Raw genomic sequence first — 13,569 nt, 5'->3', positions numbered from 1 at the left:
TTAATTTAGTGTCGTTTTTTTGCTTCCAGATTGATGTTTTGAGAAAAAAGCCCAGATCGTAATGTAGTCATCACTCAACTTCTGCGACAGTGGAAACATTCCACCTGCCATCCCATGTAGCACAGACTGGCTGCTATCCTTGAAAGAATCACAATTTAATGAGATTACTGCAAGGCATAAATTGGGACAAATTGGCAGCATTGACAAACCTCATTCTACCGTAAACAAGACATTGTTTTGGTTCACAGTGTGGTGAAATTGTTGTGGACATTTGTCTTTGAGACTAATTTCTTGGTCAAAGGTTATTCAGTTTTTATGATGGGGGTGGTTGTACCTGGATGTGAGTGCTCCTGCCTGTTTTTGGTCAGAGGATGTCAGTGCTCCTGTGTGCTTTTGACAGGGGGGTGATCAGCTCATTTGGGGGAGTGAAAGGAGCCAGGACAGCCCCCCTGCAGTGTGTTTCAGTGGCTGCAGGACACTCCAAACCTGTACTGTGCTTGGATGCCACAGATGAGCTGCTGTTCACTGGATCCAAAGGTAAGGCCTTGCTCACACACACACATTCACACATACATGCACACACGCACACATGCGTACACACACACACACACTCGCACGCATACACGCACACGCGCTTGCACGCATACACGCACACGCGCTTGCACGCATACACACACGCACACACGCACACACGCATACGCACACACGCATACACACGCACACAGGCATACCCACACACACACGCTCACACGCATACACACGCACATGCACACATGCAAGCATGCATTCACACACACACATATACACACAGTAAAGAAAAAAGGCATGTTTGTCTTTATGACAGTCGGAACATTATTGGCAGATAAATGGCATGAGAGAAATCATGCAGTGTGTAGTGCATTCAGTCTTAATGAAGAGTGAGAACAGTATGGGGGAGTGATAGCCACATCTGCCAGTCTCGCAATGATATTTCTGAGGCCTGGGAGTTGAGGCTGGTCCAGCTGATTGCATTTTCTGCAGCAGGAAAGTGAAGATTGGGCCAATCAGAAAGTCTCAGTACTTAAGCCACGATCCCCCTCAAACCTAGAGGAGCGGAGCTGGTTCATTTGTTCTGTGGATTTGACAGCAGGCTGCTGGTCTTGGTGCAACTTCAACCCTGATTTAGTAGAAAATTCACCATGTGGTCTTCCCTGTGTCCACCTCACTGTCTTCTCCCTCACTCTCTCACCCCCTCTCCTCTTCCTTTCTTCTCCCCCACTCTCTCACCCCTTCTCTCCCTCTCTTCTCCCTCACTCTCTCATCCCCTTTCTCTCTTACCCCCTCACTCTCACCCTCTCAAGCATAACTCTCACTCTCTCACCCCTAACCCCTCACTCTGTCATTTTCTCTTTCTCTCACACACTCACTCTCTCACTCCCTTAGCCCCCCCCCCCCAGTGCATTATGGGACATCCTGTTTATGAGGCAGAGGCCCTGGGAGGAGCAGGAGATTTGCAGTTAATTACACACATTCCACTTACAGCAGCCTTCAGAGAGCTCTGTAGCTGATCTGAATGAAGGAGGGTCCATGAGTTCATCTTTATTACACCCAACTTAACACTTTCGAGTTTAAATTAGTTCTGTAGGGACTGCAGATGAATTAAACATTGAAAGGGGTTTTTAATAACTGAGCTCTTCTCAATTTATTTGAATACTTGAATGATTAAGCAATCAGAGCACAAACCCAGCATGAATGGTACTGTGCAAAGCAGAACATTAACACTTGTGTTCCTTTTGCTTATTACCACCTGTGAAACTGTTAGCCTGGGTCAAATATATCCAGGACATATTGGGATTTTAAAGTAACACAGAACTAAACTTTGTACAAACTATTCAATATCTATGACTTCCAAACACGTACACAATCTGAAAAATTGAAATGAAACAAGGCTTTCATGCAGTAAATGATTGATATTTGACATTCTCAATTATTTTTCATAATTATGTTTTATATTCAAATAATCCATAAAGGCATAAAGACAGTACAGATGATGAACCAACAAACAGCAACACCAAACAAGAACCAAATTTACACCGATGTGGTCACTGGTTATGAAATGTCTCAAATGCATCATTCCTCTCTTGGGAACTGAACTTGGTGGTGCAGCGTCTGTTCTTTAAGCCTCTGGTGCGTGCTTGCAGATCGTACCTGTAAGATGTGGAACCTAGTGACGGGGCAGGAGGTTGTCACGCTGAAGGGCCACCCCAACAACGTGGTGTCTGTGAAGTACTGCAGCACTTCCTGTCTGGTCTTCACCGTCTCCTCCTCCTTCATCAAAGTTTGGGACATCCGCGACACCGCCAAGTGTGTGCGCACCCTCACGTAAGTGTTCCCTTCACCAGTCACACTGAAGGTTCACCTGCTGCTCCCACCAATCCAGCGGCCCTGCAGGAGTCCTTCAGCCTATCAGATCAGCTGTTCTCACAATTGACGCCAAAATTTAGAATATATAAGTGGGTGTGTTGCAGCTGGATTAAATCACAACAATGGCTTAGTTTAACTGAACTGAGTCAGATTACTGAGTTATAGTTTCATCATATTTTAATTAGTGTGGTTGCCTTTGGCATTCCACCATTAATTTAAATTGGCAATGTTTAATGAACCAACCCAAGTAAATTAAGTTGAACCAACCCCAATAAATTAAGTTGAACCAACACAAATAAATTAAGTTGAACCAACCAAAGTAAATTAAGTTGAACCAACCCAAGTAAATAAAGTTGAACCAACCCAAATGAATTAAGTTGAACCAACTCAAAAAAAATAAATAAAGTTGAACCAACTCAAAATAAATTAAAAATTTAAGTTGAACCAACTCAAAAAATTTAAGTTGAACCAACTCAGCACAAAGTCGACTTTGCATTGGCGGCAACCACACTTCACAATTTCTGCTGGAATTGTCTAGGTACAGTTAAAAGTTAATAATTTTACTACATATGACATTTCTAATGCCAAAAAGAGAGATTGTTGCAAAATATCGAATTTTGTATTCAACTGTTTATAAATGCAGTCTATCCATATTTGTACCAGTACTGTAGCTATCATTTTAACTACAGTCAATTAAAATGATGAGATTCAAGTTGCATCTATTTTTATTCTTCTCATCACAGAAGGGTTTAAGAAAAAAAACAAAATACCCTATGGACCATGCAGTGCAAGACCAGCCATAAACAATTAAAAATATAAATGAATACAGGAATTAAAATGATAAAAAAGACAATGAATAATAAATGCAAAGTATGCATTTTTCCTACTTCTGGGATTTAAATCAAAGTCAAATTGGACAGCATATGAAATTGTTGATTGGATTTTGAATAGGCCATGATTGTACACACATTGCTTCTCCTCCCACTTCAACACAGTAAATACCAAATGGCTCAGACGCGTCAAAATCCATGATAAAAATAGCACTTTGCCAGTGCTACAGTTCCAACACACCATGTACGGGCCGGAAAATAGGGCCCTGAATCTCTGACAGGCTAGGGGTCAATACCTTTTTAATAAGGCACATTCAGGAAGTCAATGTAATTCAATTCATTGATTCAGAAATTGGCAGTAATATTCTTTGGAGATTTTCCTAGTAATGAATTGAATTTCACTGTGTTTGCTGGATTGACAGAATTGATCCCAACACTGGTCTCTGTGTAGTATAGTACCACATCTATAGTTTTAATATTGGTTGTGCATCTCCATGCTTTCCCTACACATTCTTCATGCCTAATATTATTTTTTATTTCAAATTCAAATTTGAAATGCTTTTTTGTTGTGACAAGATATATCTTATGTTGCCAAAGCACAGAAAAGAACATATACAATGGAACCCAAATGAAACATAAATCTAGACAAACACTGACTGTCTGTATATTACCAAGGCTGTCTGCTTGCTATCTGTCACGATGGTCAGGTACTCAGCCATGGTGAACAGTCTGTTTAGGGCCAAATAGCAAAAAAATGTTTTGTCATTTCTTTCCAATAGGTCAAATATTTTTATTTCTGTTTCATTATAATTGTGTTTTGTCAAATTCTCTGAGCTTGTAGTCATTGTACTGGGACTGTCTATTATTAGTTGTGTTAGTATCTACTTCAGGGAGTCCCAGGACCAGTTGACTGTGTTCACCTCTTGGCATTTCAGGGATTTGTAGTGATAGCAGTTGGGGTCACTTATTTTTAAATGTGTCCAATATTTGATGGCTCTTTTCTGAATTTTAATTAGTTGTGGATATTGACCCAATTTTGCCATGCATGCATTTTTAGTGATTTTCCTCTGACTCTGGAGGATACTTTTACAAAACGCTGCACGCAGGGCCTTCATTTTTATTTTATTGTATTTAACCTTTATTTAACCAGGTTAGTCTCATTGAGATTAGAAATCTCTTTTTCAAGAGAGACCTGGTCAAGAAAGCAGCAGTCGATTACAGACACAACAAAATTGCAACATTTAACATACTGTAAAACCAGACAAACAGCAATGTTCAAAGTTTCACAATCTGGTTACACATGAGTAGTCTGTAGTGCAACTAAGGGTCAAAGCAATTACAAATTTCACTTTCCTCCATAACATTAAGCCTTTTTAAAAAATCATTTAATGGTACAAGCTCTTGTAAATTAATATCTTTCTGGAGCTCATTCCACGCTGAAGGAACGCTTTTTTTGCCAGCCTCAGTACGAGCCTTTGGCACAGATGGTAAATGGTAAATGGACTGCATTTATATAGCGCTTTTATCCAAAGCGCTTTACAATTGATGCCTCGCATTCACCAGAGCAATTAGGGGTTAGGTGTCTTGCTCAGGGACACTTCGACATGCCTAGGGCGGGGGATCGAACCGGCAACCCTCCGACTGCCAGACAACCGCTCTTACCTCCTGAGCTATGTCGCCCCTTATTTTTAAATGTGTCCAAAATTTGATGGCTCTTTTCTGAATTTTAATTAGTTGTGGATATTGACCCAATTGACCCAGATTGGATGTTTGTCCCATTTTGCACATTTGCGTTGTGCTAGTGGAGCCCACACCTCACTGCCATTAGGTGCAGTTGGTTCAAGTACTGATTTAAAGATTTGATTTCTTTTACCTTTTCCCCTCGCCTCTGCAGTTCCTCCGGTCAGGTGATATCTGGCGATGCCTGCGCCGGCACGGCCTCCCGCAGCGTCACCGCCACGCAGGGCGAGCTCCAGATCAACCAGATCGCCCTCAATCCAGCCGGCTCTGCCATGTACGCTGCGGCAGGAAACACTGTGAGGACCTGGGACCTCTGCAGGTGAGCAGGAGAGACCTGCCCTAAACACACACTGCGCTCAGTGTCAGCCCCATAGTCAGATGGGTTGAGTCAGTGGTGTCAATGATGCAGTCTGATGGGTTGAGTCAGTGTTCCAGTCTGATGGGTTGAGTCAGTGGTGTCAGTGTTGTAATCAGATGGGTTGAGTATCTTGTGCTAGCGCTGTACTCAGCTGTGTTGAGTCTCAGGTATTAGCGCTCTACTCAGAGAGGGTTTAGTCTCCGGTGTTAGTGCTGTACTCAGATGGGTTGAGTCTGGTGTTAGTGCTGTACTCAGATGGGTTGAGTCTGGTGTTAGCGCTCTACTCAGAGAGGGTTGAGTCTCTGGTGTTAGCTCTGTACTCAGATGGGTTGAGTCTCTGGTGTTAGCTCTGTACTCAGCTGGGTTGAGTCTCTGGTGTTAGCTCTGTACTCAGCTGGGTTGAGTCTCTGGTGTTAGCGCTGTACTCAGATGGGTTGAGTCTGGTGTTAGTGCTGTACTCAGATGGGTTGAGTCTGGTGTTAGCGCTGTACTCAGATGGGTTGAGTCTCTGGTGTTAGGGCTGTACTCAGATGGGTTGAGTCTCTGGTGTTAGCGCTGTACTCAGCTGGGTTGATTCTCTGGTATTAGCGCTGTACTCAGATTGTAGCCTCATGTCCTCTCTGTGTGCGATGTTGAATCTGCTGGTGTGTGGTACAGGATGCAGGCCATCGGGAAGCTTACTGGGCACATTGGACCGGTGATGTGCCTGACAGTGGGGCGCTCCACGGACAGAAGAGACCAGGTTATCACTGGGTCTAAGGACCACTACATCAAGGTAGGGGGACATAACAGATGGAATATCTTTGTGTTTATGGTCCGTGTTATTGTTTATGTTTGAATGTGTGTGAATGTGCATGTGCGAGCGAGTGTTTGTGTGCGTGTGCAAGTGCAAGTGTCTGTCTGTGTGTGTGTGCGTGCAGAAATGCTTGGTGTTGGGGGTGTTTTTTCCCTTCTAAAGCTTTAGTGCTGACTGTGCTTCTCTGGCTTTTGCTCTGCTCAAGGTCTTTGATGCGGCAGAAGGCATGCTGGGAAATGTAGTCCCCGCTCATAACTTTGAGCCTCCGCACTACGACGGAATCGAGTGCCTGGCTATCCAGGGGGATGTGCTCTTCAGTGGCTCCCGGGACAATGGGATTAAGAAATGGGATCTGGAGCAACAGGAACTTATCCAGGTACAGTGACTGTCGCCACCTTAGGTCTAACCTCTGTCATGAACTGATCCTGAGGCATTGACTTAGCACTTTAGACCTCTGCTCAGGCAAGACAGTACTTCACTGTACGGTAACATCAGGGACCATGGCTATGGGGGGAAACCACAGTGTGTTCTGCCTGAGGTCTCATGTTTGGAGTTATAATCATCCTGTGTCTCACTTACTGTGAGCTCTTCCCCTGGACTCTTAAACTTGAACCTGTATGCTGAGAGGCAGTAATGGATAAGAGACGCTGAGTGTGAGTGTGTGAATGTATGATTGTGATGATTTGTGTGTTTATTTTTATTTTTATTTGTTTGCTTGTAAGTTAAATGTTCTTAAATATAGAAACTTTAATAAAATATAAGTTTTTCAAATTGATTTGAAAATGTTGCACTTTTTGACAAAATATCGGTCAAAACATTGGTAATTGGTGGGCTAGGACTCTCGGGATCGGCATCGGACCCAAAAATCTGGCATTGGTCAGGCTCTAGTACAGTATGTGCATGTTTGCATGTGTATGTGTGTGAGTGTGCGTGCACGCACATGTGCCTGTGTGTGTGCTTGAGCCTGTGTGGTTATTTACAGCGTATCATAGAAACAATGATCCATGATGCACTAAAGTGCAGTGGACCTGATGCCTGCAGACACTGGCTTTTAGCAGAGACTCTTATCCAGTTGTATTCATTCATATAGCTGGATATGTACTGAAGTACCTGGCTCAAGGGTACAGTCATGGTGCCCTGCCTGGGAATCAAACCTGCGATGTCAGAGCTCCATCCCAGGTTCTCTAACATTACACTGCTCAGCCACCACTGAACCGTGAGAGTAAAACAGAGTAGCACACACCGCCTTACACCAGACCTGCTGACTTCAGATGTTCTACCATCAATTACACTCCCTGTTCTCCCTCTATCTTCACCACTGACAATAAGAAAGAGCAATACATTACGTGTGGCACTCCCCGGTAGATATTGGAGAGTACATCGAAAGAAGTGACAGTTTAGTGCACAATTATTGTTTCTTTGGCAATTTACAGCCCTGTATGTCAAGACCCCATCAGCAATTTTCATTTGTGCTCAGTGACAGAGGCCTGTATTTGGGCAGGCAGGAAACTGCATCCATCTTCTGAAATGAGGTTTGGGGGTTTATCGATGGTGGCCAACAGGGTAAGAAAAACACTTAGGTCATTGCTGTTCTGTATTTTTTGCACTGAAGCTGCAATGGCACTACAAAATATTTCCCCCTTAAGGTTATTCTGTAATTCTGTATTCTGGGTAAATAAGATCAGGAGTAATGAGTTTTTAATCATGTAAAAGATATAAAACCCAGTGCGATTTATAGACATTTATAAGTTGTAATAAATTTATATTCTTAAGTTCTGAATATCACTGGCAGAACGTTTCTCTACAGTTGTGAAATTACTGTGTCCTCAGTAGATTGAAATATGATTAATTGTAATTAGTTGTAATATATTTCCATATGTATACATATGTGAGAAAAAATGTACTGTAATTGCTGGCTGGGGATTTAAAGAATTAAAATGTTCATTTTGAATGGTAAAATTACTGTTCTATATACCATAAATAGTGCAATAACCTCTCTCTGAAATCTGTGATTGTGTGTTTGTGAAGCAGTTTCATAGAACCCAATATTTACGACTGAATTATTTGCTGAATGCATTTAATAAAATCTTTCATAGAAATACCATTATGGTAAATTAAAAAAGCAATTTCACATTCGCATGAATGAGCTGTCGAGTTCCCTGGTGTTTTCTGTTGATAGAATACCTTGCTTTCTAACTTTGCAGTAAAAGAGGTTGTGAAACTGTTGTATGTTCCAGGTTAACAGTTTTTCTGAGGAAGTTCGTTCTAAGAGACCCACATCATTTATGCTTTGGAATTGTAGTGAGAGCCCCCTGATGTTCTGTATGGCTGCCGTGGAGCAGTGTTGCATTGCTAGTATAGTCAACACTCTTTCCTCTTTTCTAGGCTTCTCTTAATTTGATTTTTGTACTGGTGGATCTTTTTTAAGTATTCAGATTGCCTGCCTTGCTACCTTGTGGGAAATGGTGACGTAGTTACTAATCAGCACATGAGTTTGTTAAATGTTTTACAACAAAAGTAAAGTTAGACAGGAGAGAGCAACTTCACTTAATAGAGGCACATAAAGGCACAGAGCTTCTCTTCAACACTTGAAACTACCTTTTCTACAGAAGACTGGTACACCTGTACTCGAGGCATTCCTGAGGCATTGTGGGTAATATGAGAATGAAAACGCCCTCTGGCCAGCAGGCACAACTAACTAAAAACAAATCCAATTGTGGGACGCCTTGCCGAAATCCAAGAATGCCTACATCGTTTGAGCGCATGTTTGAAAATATGTAAGCAGATGAAATATTATACAGGGATTATAGAGAATAACAAAGTGCTCAAGCTAAGAATGCATGATTAAAATATTTCCCTTCTGATGTGTAATGGTACAATATTGTGCAGTATTGTACATAAGATCAAGAAGCTAACATATAAGCTTTAGAGTATCAGGGGGAAAGAAGACCAAAATACAGGCTGCCTTAGGGATGTCATTACAGAAAGCAGAGTAAACCTAGGTCCTCATTAAGACCTACCAGATCCCTGGTGCCCAATCCAAGTGTTGATGTGGCAGGCCACTGAAGCGATGCTTGATCATAATTATCTGCCTCCACGGTGCTTTTAGCTGCTTTCCGGTTGGCACAGAAGCATGTAGCATCAGCCGCTGTGTGTGGAACCAGCAGCTTGGGGGCCTTTTGTTCTGATGGTTGTTTCTTTAAAGTGGGAGGGAGCCATACAGCATGAGAGAGTGCATGGAGAAGGAATGCCAGGAACCCCTGCCTCGCCTGTTATGTTTTCTGATGTTTGTGAGGTTTTAATTGTGTACCTTCAGAAAGCTTTCACCCCCGCCGTTTCTCATTTTGTTGCACTGTGAAGTCTGTAATGTCAAAATGAAATGCAGTGTTTAGATGTATTCAGAATTATTAAAAAGTACATCATTTTGGCCAACACCCAAAATAGTTTTGGCCAAATAGTTCAATTTTTGTTTCATCTGACCAGAGAACACTCCTCCAAATGGCTAGGTCTTCACCCTGGTGATCACCTGCAAACTTCACTCTGGCTTTTTAATTCCGAGTAGAGGCTTCTTCCTTGCGCGACAGCCTTTCAGGCCATGGCGATGTAGGATTCTCTTAATGGTGGATATAGATACTTTAGTACCTGATGCCTCCAACTAGTTCACCAGTTCTTTTGATGTTGTCTTGGGGTTCATTTTAACCTTTCGGACCAAAGTTCGTTCAGCTGTGGGAGTTAATTTGTGCCTCCTTCCTGAACGATGCTGTGTTTGTGTGGTCCCAAGATTTTTATATTTGCATACAGTTGTTTTTAAAGATGCTCGTGGTATGTTCAGTCGTTTGGAAATTGCTCCTAAGGAGGAACCGGACTTGTGGAGGTCCACAGTTTTCTTTCCGAGGTCTTGGCTGAGTTGCTTGGATTTTCCCATGGTATCAAGGGCAAAAAGGTAGGCTCTTAAACACAGTCACAGGTGCCAATTAACTCCTAATTACGATAATTGGCCAATCAGAAGCTTCTAAAAAGTCTTTACATAAATTTCTGGAATCTTCCAGACTGTTTAAAGAGACAGTCAACTTGGTGTATGTAAACTTTTGACCCACTGGAATTTTGATATAGTGAATTAAAGCTGAAATAAATTTGTCTCTAATCGATTGTTTTAAAATGACCATTGATGTGAACAAAGTACAGGCCCTTATTGACTTGCCAAAAGAAATGTAGGGTTACATGAAATGTCCGGGGTTGTGAATAACTGAGTTTGAATATCTTTAGCCTAGGTGTATGTAAAATTTTGGCCTCAACTGTATTCAACCCTATGTATTAGCAACCTAAATGTGTATTCCATTTTTATTGAGAGATCACATTAAATAGGTTACTGAGGTCTACCTATGTTAAATGTAGTATCTTGTGTTCAATTGTGTGATTAAATTTCACCAACTTTGTGAGGTTTCACTCACAATTTGATCTGATCAATCACGCTGTCATAAAGAATAAAGAAATGCCTGTGGACCCTTGAGATGGAGTTTTTTAGGAGGCAAAATGCAGCAAAAAAAAAAGATATTAAAACACTAGAAAAGCCCTGAACCTACCTAAGAGTACTGGTAAGTCTGAGAAATTAAGAAAAGACCGAATGCAGCACTGACAGAGTTCATAGGATCAAATGGGAGAAAGTGTAAAGAGATCAACAGTCTGTTCAGCACTTCAGAAAGTCAGGCCTTGAGTTCACCAGAAGCTGTGTGACAGTTCCTCTGAAAGATGGCTCTGTGGTCTGATGAGGCTGAAGTTGAGCTCTTTAGCCTCAAAGCAAAATGCTTCGGTTGTACGTTGTTAAGAAAAGAGGTGCAAGAGGGCATTTAATGACAGATGTGTTCCCATCCAAAGTGCTGCAGGGGAGTCTGAGGGTTGTGATATGACAGGTTTGCTTTGGTTTTAGACCTTGCGGGGGAAGAAATGGATTTAATTAGCCTGACTCAGCAAAATGTTCAGTTTAACAAAATCTATTTTGAGAGAGTATTTTAATGTAATGGAGTATATAACATTTTAACTAGGATTATATACACTTTGTTAAAGTTTATTTAGCACAGAAATCTGCTGAGTAATTTAAAAACATTTCATCTTTGCTTAAGAAAATACTGTAGCCTCTAAATAGATCTAAATAATGATTTTAAAAAATGCAGTTAACGATGTTGCACAAATGAATGAGACCATTTTAGAGGAATCTGGAGATGGTTGGGGTACTGGGTGACATCATAGCCCATAAAATGTAATTTGCTATATCTAAAAAGCCATAGCAGCACAAACAATGTATGGCGCAAGCGTAGTGCAAACAAACAGGGATATCAGTTTGATCTTTTTAAACACTTGGGATGCCAGCTTCGCATACATGTCTGCCCCTGTTACCTTTGGTGAGAATTTGCTTAATCAAGCGTTGTCTCCGGTAGTGTGCTAATCGAGCTTATTTAGAGTGTGCTAGTGGTACGTTCTTCAGAACAGTGCCTCCTCCAGTGCCGCGAAACTTTTCCCCAGTGGGATATTAATATAAACTGACCATGTCCAGCGAGACCAGAACTGTATCTCATAAGCTAGGAAGATATTAATAGAGTTTTAGGATAAGATCTGACAAATCCCTTCTGGCACGGTGTAGAAATCCACCAGTGAATTATTACAAGTGGCAGCAGGGTGAATAGTACATGAATTTCTGTTCTTGAGAACCTTGGGCAATGGCAGAACTCATGTTACTGTCCTTTCCCTGATCTTCTCTCCTCTGTTTTTGATTAAGGCCTTTACACAGGTGATGGCTGGCTTCTGATTTCATTCAGACTTTAATCCACTTTCCAGAATTGATGGCAAATTAAATAAAAAAAATTTTGTATGTGGGAAGAACCTTTCCATTGTGAATTCAGTTTTTCTCTTTTGTAGGAAACATAGATCTGGTCTGTGACAGGATCTCTGGGGATTTTGGGGGTTTGACAGGAATAGATGTGCCATGCTGTAATTAATTTTGAGCCTTTTTCTCTGTTTTTTTCCAATGAGAGAGATATTGCCTTCAGGTTCACTTATATGTCGATATGCAAATTTGATATACAGTAGGCATCAATATCTCTGTAGAGGTTGTATGTATTATGTCCAAGCTTTGGCTGCTTTAAAAATATATTTTAAGCTGTGTACTGTTGTGGAAAAACATTCCATCTAATTTTGGTTGGCACTTCAAAAAGCGATGTGTTGTTTATTCATGCAGCTTGGAGAGAGTACACAGGAACAGAGTCTGCGATTCTCTGACTAACAAAGGTTTTCTGCCTCCCTTCATAGCTCAAGATTAGGTCACACTACAGGCTAGAATTTCCTACAGCTGTTATGTAAAGCACAACGTGCTTATGAAAGACCTTTATTTTTTGCCCTGGAACACAGGTACATTCATAATTTCATCATCTGAGCAACCTACTTCTGCATATTTAGCTATCTGTCCCTCACCTGGCCTCCACACTCCCCCTTTTGTGCTTTTAAGCACACCTTCGTCGTTCTCTCTTCTTTCTGAGCACACCACTTCCTCCATCTCACCATTGCCATGTTTGAGCAGTATAGGGGAAGCCACCTGTATTTTGCTGTATAATGACCACGATGTTCAACATTCACAACTACCCTAGAGATCTTAGAGGTGGGTGCTAGTTTAGAAACAATAACAAAAAACAGCACATGATTTGAAGGGTGGTCATAGTTCATCTCCTTTTGAAAATGAACCTCTACTTTGGGTCAGCGGTGGTTCTGGTTCTCGTCCTTGAATGTACGCTTGTCAGTGTAAGTGTCAGAGAGAAAAGGTTACTCGCTCTCTGAGTGTGGGGGTTCTATGTATGCTTTGTGCGCTTCATCATCTACTCCCTCTCGTCCTGGTCTTTATTCCCTGGCCCTGGCACCTTCTCTCAGTGTGAGGTGTGGTCCCTGGTGTCACATCCTTCACATTCTACTGCAGTGTGAGGTAGACCCAGGTGTCACGTCCTTTACCTTCCACTGCAGTGTGAGGTAGACCCAGGTGTCACATCCTTCACATTCTACTGCAGTATGAGGTAGACCCAGGTGTCACATCCTTCACATTCCACTGCAGTGTGAGGTGGATCCAGGTGTCACATCCTTCACCTTCCACTGCAGTGTGAGGTGTGGTCCCTGGTGTCACGTCCTTTACCTACGCTTCAAAGTTTATAATTCAGGTCACAGTAATCCAGTCCAGAAATATCTATCCACTGAAAAAGAAAATAAGAAAGTATGACAGTGAAATGTGTATAAATGCATTAGCGAGAGGCTGCATGGGCATGTCTTGGCCAGGTAGAAGATACTATAGCTGTTGGCTACCAGTTGACAGTAGGTTGGGAGTTCCCAGATGTCTGGTTTACAACCGGAATGTATGGTTTTTAAATAATCCGTACAGGTCCTGTATGTTCCTGACTGGACAATGC

At 41.8% G+C, this 13,569-nt stretch overlaps 1 protein-coding gene across 4 annotated transcripts in view; it reads left to right on the top strand.

Annotated features, from left to right (window-relative positions):
- Positions 1 to 13,569, top strand: part of LOC118208123 (kinesin-like protein KIF21B) — an 89,086-nt gene that overhangs the window by 66,762 nt on the left and 8,755 nt on the right. For all 4 annotated transcript variants that reach the window (XM_035382469.1, XM_035382468.1, XM_035382470.1 and 1 more), the window contains 5 exons: positions 401 to 537; positions 2,181 to 2,361; positions 5,128 to 5,292; positions 5,989 to 6,106; positions 6,333 to 6,503. In XM_035382469.1, the coding sequence (XP_035238360.1) occupies positions 401 to 537; positions 2,181 to 2,361; positions 5,128 to 5,292; positions 5,989 to 6,106; positions 6,333 to 6,503 (772 nt within the window). The remainder of the gene's footprint in view (positions 1 to 400; positions 538 to 2,180; positions 2,362 to 5,127; positions 5,293 to 5,988; positions 6,107 to 6,332; positions 6,504 to 13,569) is intronic.

Source organism: Anguilla anguilla, chromosome 11 (genome assembly GCF_013347855.1).
Source record: "Anguilla anguilla isolate fAngAng1 chromosome 11, fAngAng1.pri, whole genome shotgun sequence".
NCBI classification, from domain to species: domain Eukaryota; kingdom Metazoa; phylum Chordata; class Actinopteri; order Anguilliformes; family Anguillidae; genus Anguilla; species Anguilla anguilla.
The sequence above is the reverse complement of the archived record's forward strand: the minus strand, read 5'-3'. Positions and strand labels throughout refer to the sequence as shown.